Source organism: Nansenia antarctica (genome assembly GCF_963989245.1).
Source record: "Nansenia antarctica genome assembly, chromosome: 3".
Taxonomy (NCBI): domain Eukaryota; kingdom Metazoa; phylum Chordata; class Actinopteri; order Argentiniformes; family Microstomatidae; genus Nansenia; species Nansenia antarctica.
Window position 1 is genome coordinate 24,739,594 of NC_137688.1, and position 15,000 is coordinate 24,754,593.

At 48.7% G+C, this 15,000-nt stretch overlaps 1 protein-coding gene across 1 annotated transcript in view; it reads left to right on the forward strand.

Moving 5' to 3' along the window:
* Positions 1-15,000, forward strand: part of nrg2b (neuregulin 2b) — a gene marked incomplete at its 3' end in the record, with an annotated part of 32,931 nt that overhangs the window by 13,113 nt on the left and 4,818 nt on the right. Inside the window, exons 3-7 of the mRNA XM_080525495.1 lie at positions 4,272-4,390; positions 5,240-5,360; positions 8,913-8,971; positions 12,776-12,799; positions 14,794-14,896. Coding sequence (XP_080381621.1) covers positions 4,272-4,390; positions 5,240-5,360; positions 8,913-8,971; positions 12,776-12,799; positions 14,794-14,896 — 426 coding nt within the window. The remainder of the gene's footprint in view (positions 1-4,271; positions 4,391-5,239; positions 5,361-8,912; positions 8,972-12,775; positions 12,800-14,793; positions 14,897-15,000) is intronic.

Consider the following 15,000-nt stretch of genomic DNA (forward strand, 5'->3'; position numbering starts at 1 on the left):
ACGTAGCAACTGCAACTACTAGCCTACAGTAACAGTAGGCCTATGAGCATAGAATTGTACTGGTAGCATTAGTGCTGAAAGTGTGTGTAGGTTACACTTACTTGCACATACTTAGATCTTTGGCTCTTGCAGAGTTGCGATCAAAGGGTACTCTGTAGACTTGTCTGTTGCATGTGAGGACACCATCAAAGTTGACATTGTCTTCAATCACTCTCTGCTGGATTTCACAGAGTCGGATGGCATTATTTTGAAGGACCATGTCAACAATGAGTGCTTCTTGTTGTTGGGAGAAAAGTGCAGTCCTTCCACCCCCATTTGGTCGTCTTTCAGTTCTACAAAGGGGAATATGCACTTACAAACTCTGAATGTCCTGATGATGCTGGCCACAGAGAATCTGCTCAAATTGGGTTGGACTCTTTGTCCTGCTTCCCTCATTGGTGTCCCATGAACAACAACATGGTGTACAATAGTTGAGTGGATTTCATCAGTAATGATTGTTCTTGGTCTTCCTCGGGCTCTTCCTCGTCCCCTTCCTCCCCGTCCACCACCTCTCACACAAACTCTTCCTCCTCTGCCTCTCTGTATGTTTCAGTCCATTGTAGATGGATGCACATGTGCACCTGCGCCGACCAGCTGGCCGGGGTTTTCACCAACATCTTCAACCAGTCCCTGTCCCAGGCCACCATCCCACCCTGCCTGAAAACCTCAACTATCATCCCAGTCCCGAAGAAAAGCACGGTGAGCTGCCTAAACGACTACCGCCCGGTGGCACTCACACCAATCATCATGAAGTGCTTCGAGAAACTAGTCCGGGCCCACATAGTCACACGCCTCCCGCCCAACCTGGATCCATACCAGTTCGCCTACAGAGCCCACAGGTCCACAGAGGACGCCATCGCGACGACTCTCCACTCCACTCTATCCCACCTGGAGAGGGGAAACAGCTACGCGAGACTGCTCTTTGTGGACTTCAGCTCTGCCTTCAACACCATCCTTCCAGACAGGCTAGTGACCAAACTACTAGACCTGGGACTATCACACTCTATATGTGCATGGATCAAGGACTTCCTGTCCGACCGCCCCCAGAGGGTGCGGGTGGGCTCCCACACCTCCACAGCCCTCAGACTCAGCACTGGGTCCCCCCAGGGCTGCGTGCTAAGCCCCATCCTCTACAACCTCTACACCTACGACTTCACCCCCGTCCACCCCAGCAACTCCATCGTAAAGTTTGCAGACGACACCACCGTGGTGGGCTGCATCTCGGGGGGGGACGAGGCGGCGTACAGGGATGAGGTAGAGCAGCTGAGCAAGCTGTGCAAGGTTAACAACCTGCTGCTGAACCAGTCAAAGACCCAGGAAATCATCGTGGACTTCAGGAGGAAAATATCTGAGGTCCAGCCCCTGCTCATCGACGGAGGGAGCGTGGAGAGAGTCTCAACCCTCCGATTCCTGGGGGTGCACATACAGGATGACCTGTCCTGGAAGAACAACACAGCAGCCATCATCAAGAATGACCGGCGCCCCCCTCCCCTCTCTGGAAGAGCTGTACAACACACGCTGCCTCAGGAAGGCCTCCAAGATCTCCAGAGACCCATCCCACCCTGGGTACGAACACTTTGCTCGGCTGCCCTCGAACAGGCGGTACAGGACCATGTTCGCAAGGACAAACAGACTGAAGCTCAGCTTCTACCCCAGGGCCATCCAGGCCCTGAACACAGCAAAGACCTAGGTTCTGGGCCCTGGACAGTCTGGACGGATTGATGGCAGCTGCTGGATTGAAAATCAGGTGTAGTGCTGAGGCACAAATGTGTACATTTCAAGCCTGCAAACTGCGACACTTTAAATGAATGTGCAATAACACTATGTGCAATATGACAACCCTAGGGTACATAAGGTTGCAGAGAATAGGAAATGTTAGAATAGGTATAGCATAGCATAGAGTACAGCACAGTGTTTTATTTGTACAGTATAGTATAGTGGATAGTGTACAGTACATAGCCTTTATTTATGTAAACCAGCTCCTTTCCCTTCTTGTTTTTTTTAGTATTTTTTTCTTTCCTAGCACCAGGGGAGCCCCCCCTCCCAAATTCCGTTGTTTGGTACCTGTACTATATCAATGACAATAAAGACCATTCATTCATTCATTCATTCATTCAAGAAGGCACAACAGCGGCTCTTCTTCCTGAGAGTCCTCAGGAAAGACCACATCGGACAGGAGATGCTGGTGGCCTTCTACCGCTGCGCAGTGGAGAGCATCCTCACCTACTGCATCTGCAACTGGTTCTCCAGCTGCACAGCCGCAGAGAGGAATGCGCTACAGAGAGTCGTGAGAACGGCCCAGAAGATCACCGGCGCCCCCCTCCCCTCTCTGGAAGAGCTGTACAACACACGCTGCCTCAGGAAGGCCTCCAAGATCTCCAGAGACCCATCCCACCCTGGGTACGAACACTTTGCTCGGCTGCCCTCGAACAGGCAGTACAGGACCATGTTCGCAAGGACAAACAGACTGAAGCTCAGCTTCTACCCCAGGGCCATCCAGGCCCTGAACACAGCAAAGACCTAGGTTCTGGGCCCTGGACAGTCTGGACGGATTGATGGCAGCTGCTGGATTGAAAATCAGGTGTAGTGCTGAGGCACAAATGTGTACATTTCAAGCCTGCAAACTGCGACACTTTAAATGAATGTGCAATAACACTATGTGCAATATGACAACCCTAGGGTACATAAGGTTGCAGAGAATAGGAAATGTTAGAATAGGTATAGCATAGCATAGAGTACAGCACAGTGTTTTATTTGTACAGTATAGTATAGTGGATAGTGTACATAGCCTTTATTTATGTAAACCAGCTCCTTTCCCTTCTTGTTTTTTTTAGTATTTTTTTCTTTCCTTGCACCAGGGGAGCCCCCCCTCCCAAATTCCGTTGTTTGGTACCTGTACTATATCAATGACAATAAAGACCATTCATTCATTCATTCATTCATTCAAGAAGGCACAACAGCGGCTCTTCTTCCTGAGAGTCCTCAGGAAAGAACACATCGGACAGGAGATGCTGGTGGCCTTCTACCGCTGCGCAGTGGAGAGCATCCTCACCTACTGCATCTGCAACTGGTTCTCCAGCTGCACAGCCGCAGAGAGGAATGCGCTACAGAGAGTCGTGAGAACGGCCCAGAAGATCACCGGCGCCCCCCTCCCCTCTCTGGAAGAGCTGTACAACACACGCTGCCTCAGGAAGGCCTCCAAGATCTCCAGAGACCCATCCCACCCTGGGTACGAACACTTTGCTCGGCTGCCCTCGAACAGGCGGTTCAGGACCATGTTCGCAAGGACAAACAGACTGAAGCTCAGCTTCTACCCCAGGGCCATTCAGGCCCTGAACACAGCAAAGACCTAGGTTCTGGGCCCTGGACAGTCTGGACGGATTGATGGCAGCTGCTGGATTGAAATCAGGTGTAGTGCTGAGGCACAAATGTGTACATTTCAAGCCTGCAAACTGCGACACTTTAAATGAATGTGCAATAACACTATGTGCAATATGACAACCCTAGGGTACATAAGGTTGCAGAGAATAGGAAATGTTAGAATAGGTATAGCATAGCATAGAGTACAGCACAGTGTTTTATTTGTATAGTATAGTATAGTGGATAGTGTACATAGCCTTTATTTATGTAAACCAGCTCCTTTCCCTTCTTGTTTTTTAGTTTTTTTCTTTCCTAGCACCAGGGGAGCCCCCCCTCCCAAATTTCGTTGTTTGGTACCTGTACTATAGCAATGACAATAAAGACCATTCATTCATTCATTCACCTGTGCACTCTGAACTGACTTTTATCCTGCCCAATTGGTCTGATCACATCATTAGAAACGTGTGTGTTAAATTTTGAGTTGTTGTGTGTAACAGATGACAACTGTGTTGGAGTTGTGTTCACATTCTTCTGCCAGTGTTCACAATTTTGCAACACAAGTGTATCACAGTGTGAAATGTGTTTAGGGACTGAGAATGTGTTTAAGGTTTGGCAACAATAAGCGGATGAGTTTTGCAAAGTTTTTTGGGGGTTTAGAGTTTAAGCAACTGAGAAAAACGGTATTATTATTATTACCTCTTTCTCTTCCTCCCCTTCCTTTCTTTCTTTCTTTCTCCCGCTCTCTATCTATATATATCTTTTCCCATCCCTTTCCTCTTCCTCTATCTGTCCCTCTTTACCTCTCTCTTCCATCTTCCTTTCTCTTGTTTTTTCTCTCTCCCTGTTTCTCTCTCTCTCTTTCTCTCTCGAAGGAAAAACTCCAAGGTCCAGATCAGCCGAGTCAGGCTGGAGGATTCTGGGAACTACACGTGTGTGGCTGAGAACACCTTGGGCCAGGAGAACTCTACGAGCAGTATCAGTGTGCAGAGCCGTGAGTGCTCTCTAGCTACTACCCCCTAGCTACTACCTCCTAGCTACTACCGCCTAGCTACTACCTCCTGGCTACTACCCCCTAGCTACTACCCCTCTAGCTACTACCTCCTAGCTTCTAGCTCCTACCCCCTAGCTACTACCCCCTAGCTACTACCTCCTAGCTACTACCCCCTAGCTACTACCCCTTAGCTACTACCCCCATAGCTACTACCCCCTAGCTACTACCTCCTAGCTACTACCTCCTAGCTACTACCCCCTAGCTACTACCTCCTAGCTACTACCTCCTAGCTACTACCTCCTAGCTATTACCCCCTAGCTACTACCCCCTAGCTACTACCTCCTAGCTACTACCCCCTAGCTACTACCTCCTAGCTACTACCTCCTAGCTACTACCCCCTAGCTACTACCCCCTAGCTACTACCCCCTAGCTACTACCTCCTAGCTACTACCCCCTAGCTACTACCCCCTAGCTACTACCTCCTAGCTACTACCCCCTAGCTACTACCCCCTAGACCCAACCCCTAGCTACTACCCCCTAGCTACTACCTCCTAGACCCTACCCTATGCAAATCTAAAGAGATTGGATGTAAGCAATATGAAAACATTTGTATCCACCTTTCCTATCAGATTGTAAGTTGGAGCGATTGCTATATTGCTTTCACTCAACCCTTTCCCAGGAGTGGCTACAGGGTAGGAGCTACCGGGCCAGGGGCCCATTTTGAATCCACCCCTATGTCTCAATGGTCTTATAGTCACTCCACTCTTTTACATAGTGACCACCACTCTCTCTCTCTCTCTCTCTCCCTCTCTTCCATAGTGACCTCTCCTCTCTCCCTCGCTTCCTTAGTGACCACCACTCTGTCTCCGGACTCAAGCCACTTGCGGCGCTGCAACGAGACAGAGAAGGCGTACTGTGTGAACAGTGGCGAGTGTTACTTCATACACGGTATAAACCAGCTCTCTTGCAAGTAAGTGAGTGGCCTCTCCCCCCTGTGGCAGCTTCAGCGTCGCTGTGTGTTTACACTGTGTTCTACCTGTTCCTTTCCATGCCTCAGACTGTGGTGTGGTCATGTGACCCCGTTGTTGTTGAGTATTTGGTGTGACAATAGAATGCCTGATGTCGATGGCCTTTGAACTTGATTCAGTGTAACTTATGTCCTTGACGCACGTCTTCCTCTCACCCCTCTTTTCGTCGTCCCCTCTACTTACGCTCCATCTATCTATATCTGGTCTGTCTGCTTCTTGTTATCTGAATGTCTTTATCTCTTTCTTCTTCTCTTTCTCCTCCCCTCTCCTTCTGTCTCCTGGCTCTCTTGTGTGACGTATCTGCAGCTCCTTCTCAGGGGATGTTGTGGTTCTCTTGTTTGGATCGTTTGGGACAAAGTAGAGAAAGGATGTGACTGTCGCTAGAGCCGCTGCATGCTGGACAATGGATGACATTGAATTCCCCAACGATGTGTTTGAGAAGGTGGAACGCACCCGCTGTCGAGTGTTTAGGCCCCCCCCCCCCCCCGCGCGGACAGGATAAAAGATTAGTGTGTTTTCACACCAACTTACATAACTATAACAATGTCACGTGACTACCCACAGCGGGCACTGCACACAATGGTCAAGGAACCCACCTTTCCTAACTCCCATGTTAGTGGTTAGCGGTCTATGTTAGGGTCTATATTAGCCTATATTTGGGCCAGCTTCTGAGCGAGCACGTTGATTGGTTCTCACATACTTTGTATTTGCAAATCTGCTCCTTTCGTTCGATTAAAAAAAGATACAAGATAAAAAGATCCACGGGTAACACCAGCCAGCGTAGGGCACAGCCCCCTTTCACCATCAGCTCACCATGCCGACAACATCAAAGGGCCTCCCGAGATTCTGAAGTCAGGTCAAGTCAGTACTGCAGACTTCCAGTCGCAGTTTTCGCAAGATATATAACGAGATGACGTTGCAAAAATATCGAAAGTATACTATCTAATATCTCCAAAATCACCCGAACTTGTAGAATTGTTGCAGGCTATTGAGCTTGCTGGTACTGTGAGGGCAGACATCTTTCCACCCAGCATACAACCCAAAGTCACGTGTTAGGGTAGGGGTGGGGCTTAGAATGACACAGAGCAATCATAATAATTATTATTATTAATAATAATAATTATTATTATTATTATTAATAATAATAATAATAATAATAAAATAAAATGATAATATAATATATGCCATTTAGCTGACGCTTTTATCCAAAGCGACTTACATTGTGCTACATACATTTCAGTATATACGGTCCCAGCGGAAATCGAACCCCCCATTGTTAGTGCCTTGCTCTACCAGCTGAGCCCCAGAGGAGCACAGAGGAGCACAGAGGAGCACAGAGGAGGAGGCTCAGGAATAACGATAGCTGAACGTGCACATCCCTCCCGATTGCTGAGCAAGCGCTTATCGAGGAGTCGTCTGTCATGGGGAGAGCCTAGTCCAGCCTAGTCCAGCTAGTCCAGCCTAGTCCAGCCTAGTCCAGCTAGTCCAGCCTAGTCCAGCTATTCCAGCCTAGTCCAGCCTAGTCCAGCTAGTCCAGCCTAGTCCAGCCTAGTCCTGCCTAGTCCAGCCTAGTCCAGCTAGTCCAGCCTAGTCCAGCCTAGTCCAGCCTAGTCCAGCTAGTCCAGCTAGTCCAGCCTAGTCCAGCCTAGTCCAGGCACCAGACACCTCTATTCATGCCTTGTTCGACGGCGACAGACATGCGAATAAAAGTGGAGCAGGACGAGCCTCTGGGCCTGTGTGAGGCTGACACCTCCTCCTGACACCTCCTCCTGTTACTGAACGCTCTGTCACACTGAGGGAGGCCGGTGTCAGCCCGTCCAGGATGGTGTGTCCTGTCCTGTCGTCGCTGGTGAATTGGGGGTTATAGGAGATATACTATATACTGTCTCCTGTGTCCCGGGGGGGGGGGGGGGGGGCTGAGTTATGCTGAGTGGTCTTCCTATTGTCTATTGTCTCTGTGGAGCGTGTGGCTCGGGTCTGACTGGTCACAACTGTGACCCGTCACCAGGCTTGTCATATGGTATGGCATGCTAGGAGAAAGAATAGTAGCGTTCGACCCGAATGTGTCCCTTAGGAGATGTTGGATAGACAGAACGAAGAAGAGGACGAGACGGATGGAGGGATGAGCACTTGTGTAGAAGTGTAGAAGAGGGTTGCTGTTCTTCCTCCCTGAGCTAGATCTCAGGGCCAAGAGAGAGAAAGAGAGGGGGGGGGCAGAATGAAATAGAGAGGGAGAGGGAGAGAGGGTGGGGAGAGAGAGAAGGAGAGAGAGAAGGGCTCTTTTGGCATGGGCCTGCTGCCTCTAGTCCCTCCCATCCACTCTCTTTCTCTCTCTCCATCTATCTGTCTCTCTTTCTCTCTCTCCCCTTCTGCTTTTGCTCTATTTATAACTCCATGGGAAATTGCTGAGTAGGCTGTTCCGAAGGGAGAGGTTTTTACTTTAATTGATTCAAAATGCACAGTGAAGTTGTCTCTTTGGTTTGAGAGGAAAAAAGATATCTGTGCAGTTTCATGCACATATCTGAATATGCTGACCTTCAGAGATTAAGCTAAAAGTTATTTTAGAAACGTCTGTCCATTCAGAGGTTTTTACGGTGCATTATGTTGGCCTGGATCTCGAAAAAACACATTTTCAAAAGTGTTGTTGTTTAGTATTTATAGTGGTATTGGCACTGTAGTTGTAGTGTAATTGTTACACTGTATGTAGTTACAATGTGGATATGAAGGATATGAACGTCTTGCAGTAACTGTGTGTTGACCCTATTGGGTAACCCACATCATCCACCTTCCCTCTCATAGGTTTATTTCAAGATTTCACAGCTAAGGGTAGGCTACTTGCCAACTAAAGCCTTTGAGGGTATTATTACCGGGATTCATGCCCAAACTGTACATTGGCCGAAATTAACTCTGCAAAGAGTTTTAGTCTGTGGGTGGATTCAGTGGGTTGTTTCTTTTGATGCTTGTAGCTCCTCCTCTTCCTACCGCAGGTCATCCCCCAGCTGTCACATGACCTGCTGACTGCGACAAGGTCATAGTGATGATGTCACAGTGATGATGTCACAGCATCGGTGTCATCTATCTCTCTGTGCCTCTGTCACATACTAGAGGTTGTGCTCTGTTTCTAATTCCATGTTCTCTCTGCTCTCTTGTGTCTCTCCCTCCCCCTCCCCCCTCCCTCCCTCCCTCCCTTTTTTTCTCTCCCCCTCCCCTTATATATATCTCCTCCCCTGTTCTTTCCCCTCTATCCTTCCCTCTTCCCCCCTTGTTCCCTCCCATCCTCCCTCCCTCCTTTCCTCTCTACCTACCTCACATCCACCCACCCTCCTCCCTCCCTTCTTCCATTCCACCTTCCCTCCCTCACCCCTTCTTTCCCTCTCTTCTTCCTTCCTTCACTCCCTCCCTCCCTCACCCCTCCTTTCTCTCTTTCCTTCCTTCATTCACTCCCTCCCTCCCTCCCTCCCTCCCACCCTCCCTCCCTCCCTTCCCCCCATCAGGTGTCCTAATGACTATACAGGTGACCGCTGTCAAAACTCCGTCATGGCCGGCTTCTACAGTATGTCCACATCCTCCGTCTGTCTCCTCATTGGGACACTGCATGCCGTGCCGGAGGGGAACCTGTGTGTGTGTGTGTGTGTGTGTGTGTGTGTGTGTGTGTGTGCGTGCGTGTGTGCATGTGTGCGTGTGTGTGTGTGCGCGTGTGTGTGCGCGCATGTGGGTGTGCGTGTGTGCGCGCGCATGCGTGTGTGTTTCTGTGTGCACGCATGCCTCTGTGTACATCCCTTACTGTGTCCATCCCTTTACTGTCACCCTCCTATGTCACATGACTGTCCTTGTAGCAGGCAGACTGTCCCTGTAGCAGGAAGACTGTCCCTCAGCAGGAAGACTGTCCCTCAGCAGGAAGACTGTCCCTCAGCAGGAAGACTGTCCTTGTAGCAGGAAGACTGTCCTTGTAGCAGGAAGACTGTCCCTGTAGCAGGAAGACTGTCCCTGTAACAGGAAGACTGTCCCTGTAGCAGGAAGACTGTCCTTGTAGCAGGAAGACTGTCCCTGTAGCAGGAAGACTGTCCCTGTAGCAGGAAGACTGTCCCTCAGCAGGAAGACTGTCCTTGTAGCAGGAAGACTGTCCTTGTAGCAGGAAGACTGTCCTTGTAGCAGGAAGACTGTCCCTCAGCAGGAAGACTGTCCCTGTAGCAGGAAGACTGTCCCTGTAGCAGGAAGACTGTCCCTCAGCAGGAAGACTGTCCTTGTAGCAGGAAGACTGTCCTTGTAGCAGGAAGACTGTCCTTGTAGCAGGAAGACTGTCCCTGTAGCAGGAAGACTGTCCCTCAGCAGGAAGACTGTCCTTGTAGCAGGAAGACTGTCCCTGTAGCAGGAAGACTGTCCTTGTAGCAGGAAGACTGTCCCTGTAGCAGGAAGACTGTCCTTGTAGCAGGAAGACTGTCCCTGTAGCAGGCAGACTGTCCCTCAGCAGGAAGACTGTCCCTGTAGCAGGCAGACTGTCCTTGTAGCAGGAAGACTGTCCCTCAGCAGGAAGACTGTCCTTGTAGCAGGAAGACTGTCCTTGTAGCAGGAAGACTGTCCCTGTAGCAGGAAGACTGTCCTTGTAGCAGGCAGACTGTCCCTCAGCAGGAAGACTGTGACTGTAGCAGGAAGACTGTCCTTGTAGCAGGAAGACTGTCCTTGTAGCAGGAAGACTGTCCCTGTAGCAGGAAGACTGTCCCTCAGCACGAAGACTGTCCCTCAGCAGGAAGACTGTCCTTGTAGCAGGCAGACTGTCCCTCAGCAGGAAGACTGTCCTTGTAGCAGGAAGACTGTCCCTGTAGCAGGAAGACTGTCCCTGTAGCAGGAAGACTGTCCCTCAGCAGGAAGACTGTCCCTCAGCAGGAAGACTGTCCGTGTAGCAGGCAGACTGTCCCTCAGCAGGCAGACTGTCCTTGTAGCAGGAAGACTGTCCCTGTAGCAGGAAGACTGTCCTTGTAGCAGGAAGACTGTCCTTGTAGCAGGAAGACTGTCCCTGTAGCAGGAAGACTGTCCCTGTAGCAGGCAGACTGTCCTTGTAGCAGGCAGACTGTCCCTGTAGCAGGAAGACTGTCCTTGTAGCAGGAAGACTGTCCTTGTAGCAGGAAGACTGTCCTTGTAGCAGGAAGACTGTCCCTCAGCAGGAAGACTGTCCCTCAGCAGGCAGACTGTCCTTCAGCAGGAAGACTGTCCCTGTAGCAGGAAGACTGTCCCTGTAGCAGGAAGACTGTCCCTCAGCAGGAAGACTGTCCCCTCAGCAGGAAGACTGTCCCTCAGCAGGAAGACTGTCCTTGTAGCAGGAAGACTGTCCTTGTAGCAGGCAGACTGTCCCCCAGCAGACTGACTGTCCCACAGAGGGACTGACCCAGTAGACGCTCCCTCCTCCTGGTTGACAGGACAGAGATGTTCTGTAGAGAAACAGAGAAGAGAGTTCAGAACACGTAGACGTCTGTATGCATGTCCACCCCCCCTATAGAGTCTATAGAGTATAGGATAGACAGTATGCTGTAGAAAATGTGTCCCAACATCAGTGTAGGGTGTAGGGTGTAGGGTACATCAGTGTAGGGTGTAGGGTGTAGGGTACATCAGTGTAGGGTGTAGGGTACATCAGTGTAGGGTGTAGGGTGTAGGGTACACCAGTGTAGGGTGTAGGGTGTAGGGTACATCAGTGTAGGGTGTAGGGTGCATCTGGTATGTGAAGCCTGGTCAGGACGTGAGCTATCCCCGCCAGGCGCCTAGTGCCTCTAACTCTGCCGGGCACCACATCATTATTATTATATTCATATCATATATTAATTATATTATTATTATTATTTTGATAATCCATTTTTATGATGTTCCTTCTGGACACCAGGTCCGATGTGTTATAATCGTGTTATAATCACGGTCTGTTTAGTTTGGTTTGCCTGCATCTGTGTCCTGTTCGCCATGACTGTGTCTCTATGAATGTTGTTTTGTTTCTTTATGTAACGCAATCAGTAAGGCCTGTTGAGCTGGTTCAATCAGAAGCAGGCCCCTGATGATTATGAAACATTTCTAATTGGATACGGTTAGACTGTAACCAATGGGAACCTTAAAGCACAATATTAACATAGATACAGTTGGTTATGCCTGCTTGTAACCTGTATGAAAATAGCAGGGAAGGACTTTTTGTACAGTTTTTTGTCCAGTACAGCCCAGTACAGTCCAGTACAGCCCAGTACAGCCCAGTATAGTCCAGTACAGCCCAGTACAGCTCAGCCCAGTACAGCCCAGTACAGTCCAGTACAGCCCAGTACAGCTCAGCTCAGCACAGCCCAGTACAGCCCAGTACAGCCCAGTACAGCCCAGTACAGTCCAGTACAGCTCAGCTCAGCACAGCTCAGTACAGCCCAGTACAGCCCAGTACAGCCCAGTACAGCTCAGTACAGCCCAGTACAGCTCAGCTCAGCACAGCCCAGTACAGCCCAGTACAGCCCAGTACAGCCCAGTACAGCTCAGCACAGCCCAGTACAGCCCAGTACAGCCCAGTACAGCTCAGTACAGCTCAGCTCAGCACAGCTCAGCACAGCTTGGTTGGGCTCTGTAGTGTGAATTAGGCTTCATAGAATGTGTCCCAGAAAGGCACCCCAGTCTCTGTTACAAGTGGAGGTGAGCAGTAATGACTTGCAGGACAGGGAGCTCAGTGATCATGTTTGATGTTAATTTCAGACGGGAGATGTTAGATTCTAGATAGAACGATAGAAGTTGATAGTGTGACAAAAATGATTTAATTAGGTCCAAAATCCACGCAATCAGAAATGGCCGTTTATCTGTCGACCCACAAAGCCGCTCCCATTTCTGTGCCAACCCCATCAACGATACTGTGTCTTTATGTTGAAAAGTAACACACTGCTTTTTGATCTTTTCTTTTCTTTTTTTTTCGTTCTTTCTTTTTTTTTCTTTTTTCTTTTTTTTCTTCTTTTGTCCAAAAATCGTTTATCCCAGAAATGAGGTCTAGTAAATATGGCAGTAAGTGAAGTGGCTGTTTGTCTCTGTCTCTGTCTCTGCATGCCTCCCTGCACGCCTCCCTCTCTCTCTCTTTCTTGTTAATTTCTCTCTCTCTCTTTTTTTTTCTTCTTCTTCTTTTTTTTTCTTTTTTTTTTTCTGGGGGTTGCCAGAGCTGCAGCTGTCTGCGTTGTCTGTCTGTTACTGGACGTGACACCTGCCCGTTACGATGATGTCATCTGTAGAGAGATTCCATATTAGTACTATCTAACTAACGTGATTATGGTTCAGTATAATGTTCCATTGTGAACGATCACTATCTGAAACCTGTTTTTCCCTTTCTCTTCCTTGTGTCAACTTTCTACGTTGGCAGAGCATCTTGGAATTGAATTTATGGGTATGAAACTATTATTCATTTTGATGTATTACGTTTTCTAAGGTTGCCAAGATCCTCTCACAGTCACACATTATTATACCATCTCCTTAATATCAATAACTCAATCTCTTGATCTGTCACCTGCCCACTAACCTGGTCCAAAGACATAATACTCCCTCTGCATGAATTCTAGCCTCTCCTCTTTACCGTAAATATCTTAAAAGCCACACCTTTGAACATACAGCACTCAGCACTGCTATTATACAAAGAGAAGGGAGTCAGAAAAGCACAATAAATGCAGGTGAGAGAAAGAACGCCAAATTCAGACACGATGTATCTGATATCAGTCATTCATATGGATGGTATTCTTTAGATAGGTGACAGTGACACAAACTGGACATAAATCTAGCTGTTGAAGAACAATATTCAAATGATTCCATATTGTTCACATACATACTGTATAGTATAGCCAATTACACTCACCCCTAGGAAGAGCTACCATAGGGACGACCAACCGGCTGTCGTAGGTCTTGCAGACCCTTGATTGGCGGTTCTAAAAGAGGCTCCTGTAGGAGAGATAGTGGCTGAGTGCTGGTCGCTCCATTGTAACGGTGAGACACAGCCAGACACTCTCGCCCTTTCCCTATCAGACACCCGTGACACACATACAATGCCAGGCTAAGGCTCTGGAAGACTTGACAGGGCCCTCACTACTCTTTAACACTAACCCCACCCCCATCCCTCTCACCCCCGCCACCCACTCTAACCCCCCCCCTCCCCCCCCCCTCTCCTCCCCCCAGCCCCTTGCCCCAGCCCCCACAGCCCCCTTTTCCCCACTGTCTGGACGTTTCCCCCCCTCCTCCTCCTCCTCGTCCTCCATCCTCCTTTTTGTCTGTTCTTTTGTTCCCTCCTCTCCTCCCATGTTCTGTTTGTTTTTCCCCTCTGTCATTGTGTCTTATCTGCTGACAAAGAGTGTTCAGCCACAACGAGCCGTCTCATTGGCTCATTTGGGCTGGAAAATGCCGTCAGAACACACCTGCAAGGGAGGTATTCACAAAGCTTTACCACGACGGTCTAGTCAACCTCGTTAAAACCAAATGACAAGTTATGTTAAAAGCCATGTTATCTTATGAGGATGGGGTTATACCTGTACATATGCACTCGTTTAGAGGTGTCTCAGGTGAATTTGGCTAATGAGTGAGTTTTATGAATATCCCCGAACCCATTGTGATGTTTATGCTCTTTAAAAAAAAAGCTTTTTTTCTTATGATTCTCATATTTTTTGATTCCGCTGTTGAGATCTCTAGGACTCCTCTGACACACATCACACATGGACATTGTGATACATTGATTTATGCATGTAGGGTACAGATCAACCCTATAGTATAACTAGGTTGTTGTACACTAAGGTAGACTAAGGTACACTAAAGTTGATGCCCAGTGGCTTTTGATGCCAATATGTGACAACAGCCGGCAGCCGATCAAATGTTCAGACTTTTATTCAGAAAAATTCAAATAAATGTCAACGTTGTTGAAAATAAATGACACACTCGCTAGTCAACTAACAGCTTGTTTTGTGAGCCTATTAGGAATGTAAAGTAGTGTTATAGTTAATCAGCTGATGTCACATATAGTAGGCTATTGCCCTGAAACAGTAGCCTGTTTCGTGACTGGCCAATTGTTCATCTAAAACTAAGTGATACTAAGGGTTAGAGTTGGTTTTTGTCAGGGTTAAGTACTACTTAAGGTGTGTCCAGGTAGCAGGAGTGATGGGGTTGTGGGGTTGGTAACTTTCAAGAAGCTCAGTTATAATATGGGGCGGGGAGAGGAGGGCTTGAGTTAGTGTGTGTTAGCTTTAAGTGGAGTAGCGCTCATACGTGTGTTTGTGTGTGTCTGTGTGTGTCCGTGTGTGTCTGCGTGTGTGTCCGTGTGTGTGTGAGTGTGTGTGTGTGTGTGTGTGCGTGTGTGCGTGTGTGTGTGTGTGTGTGTGTGTGTGTGTGTTGGTTTGTTCACAGAGGCGGAGGAGCTGTATCAGCGGCGGGTGCTGACCATCACAGGCATCTGCGTGGCTCTGCTGGTAGTGGGCATCGTCTGTGTGGTGGCATACTGCAAAACCAAGTATGTGTGTGTGTGTGTGTGTGTGTGTGTGTGTGTGTGTGTCCGCCGTGTGTTCGTCTGAGTTTGTGTGCGTGTATGTATGTGAGGGTGTCTGCACATACTTT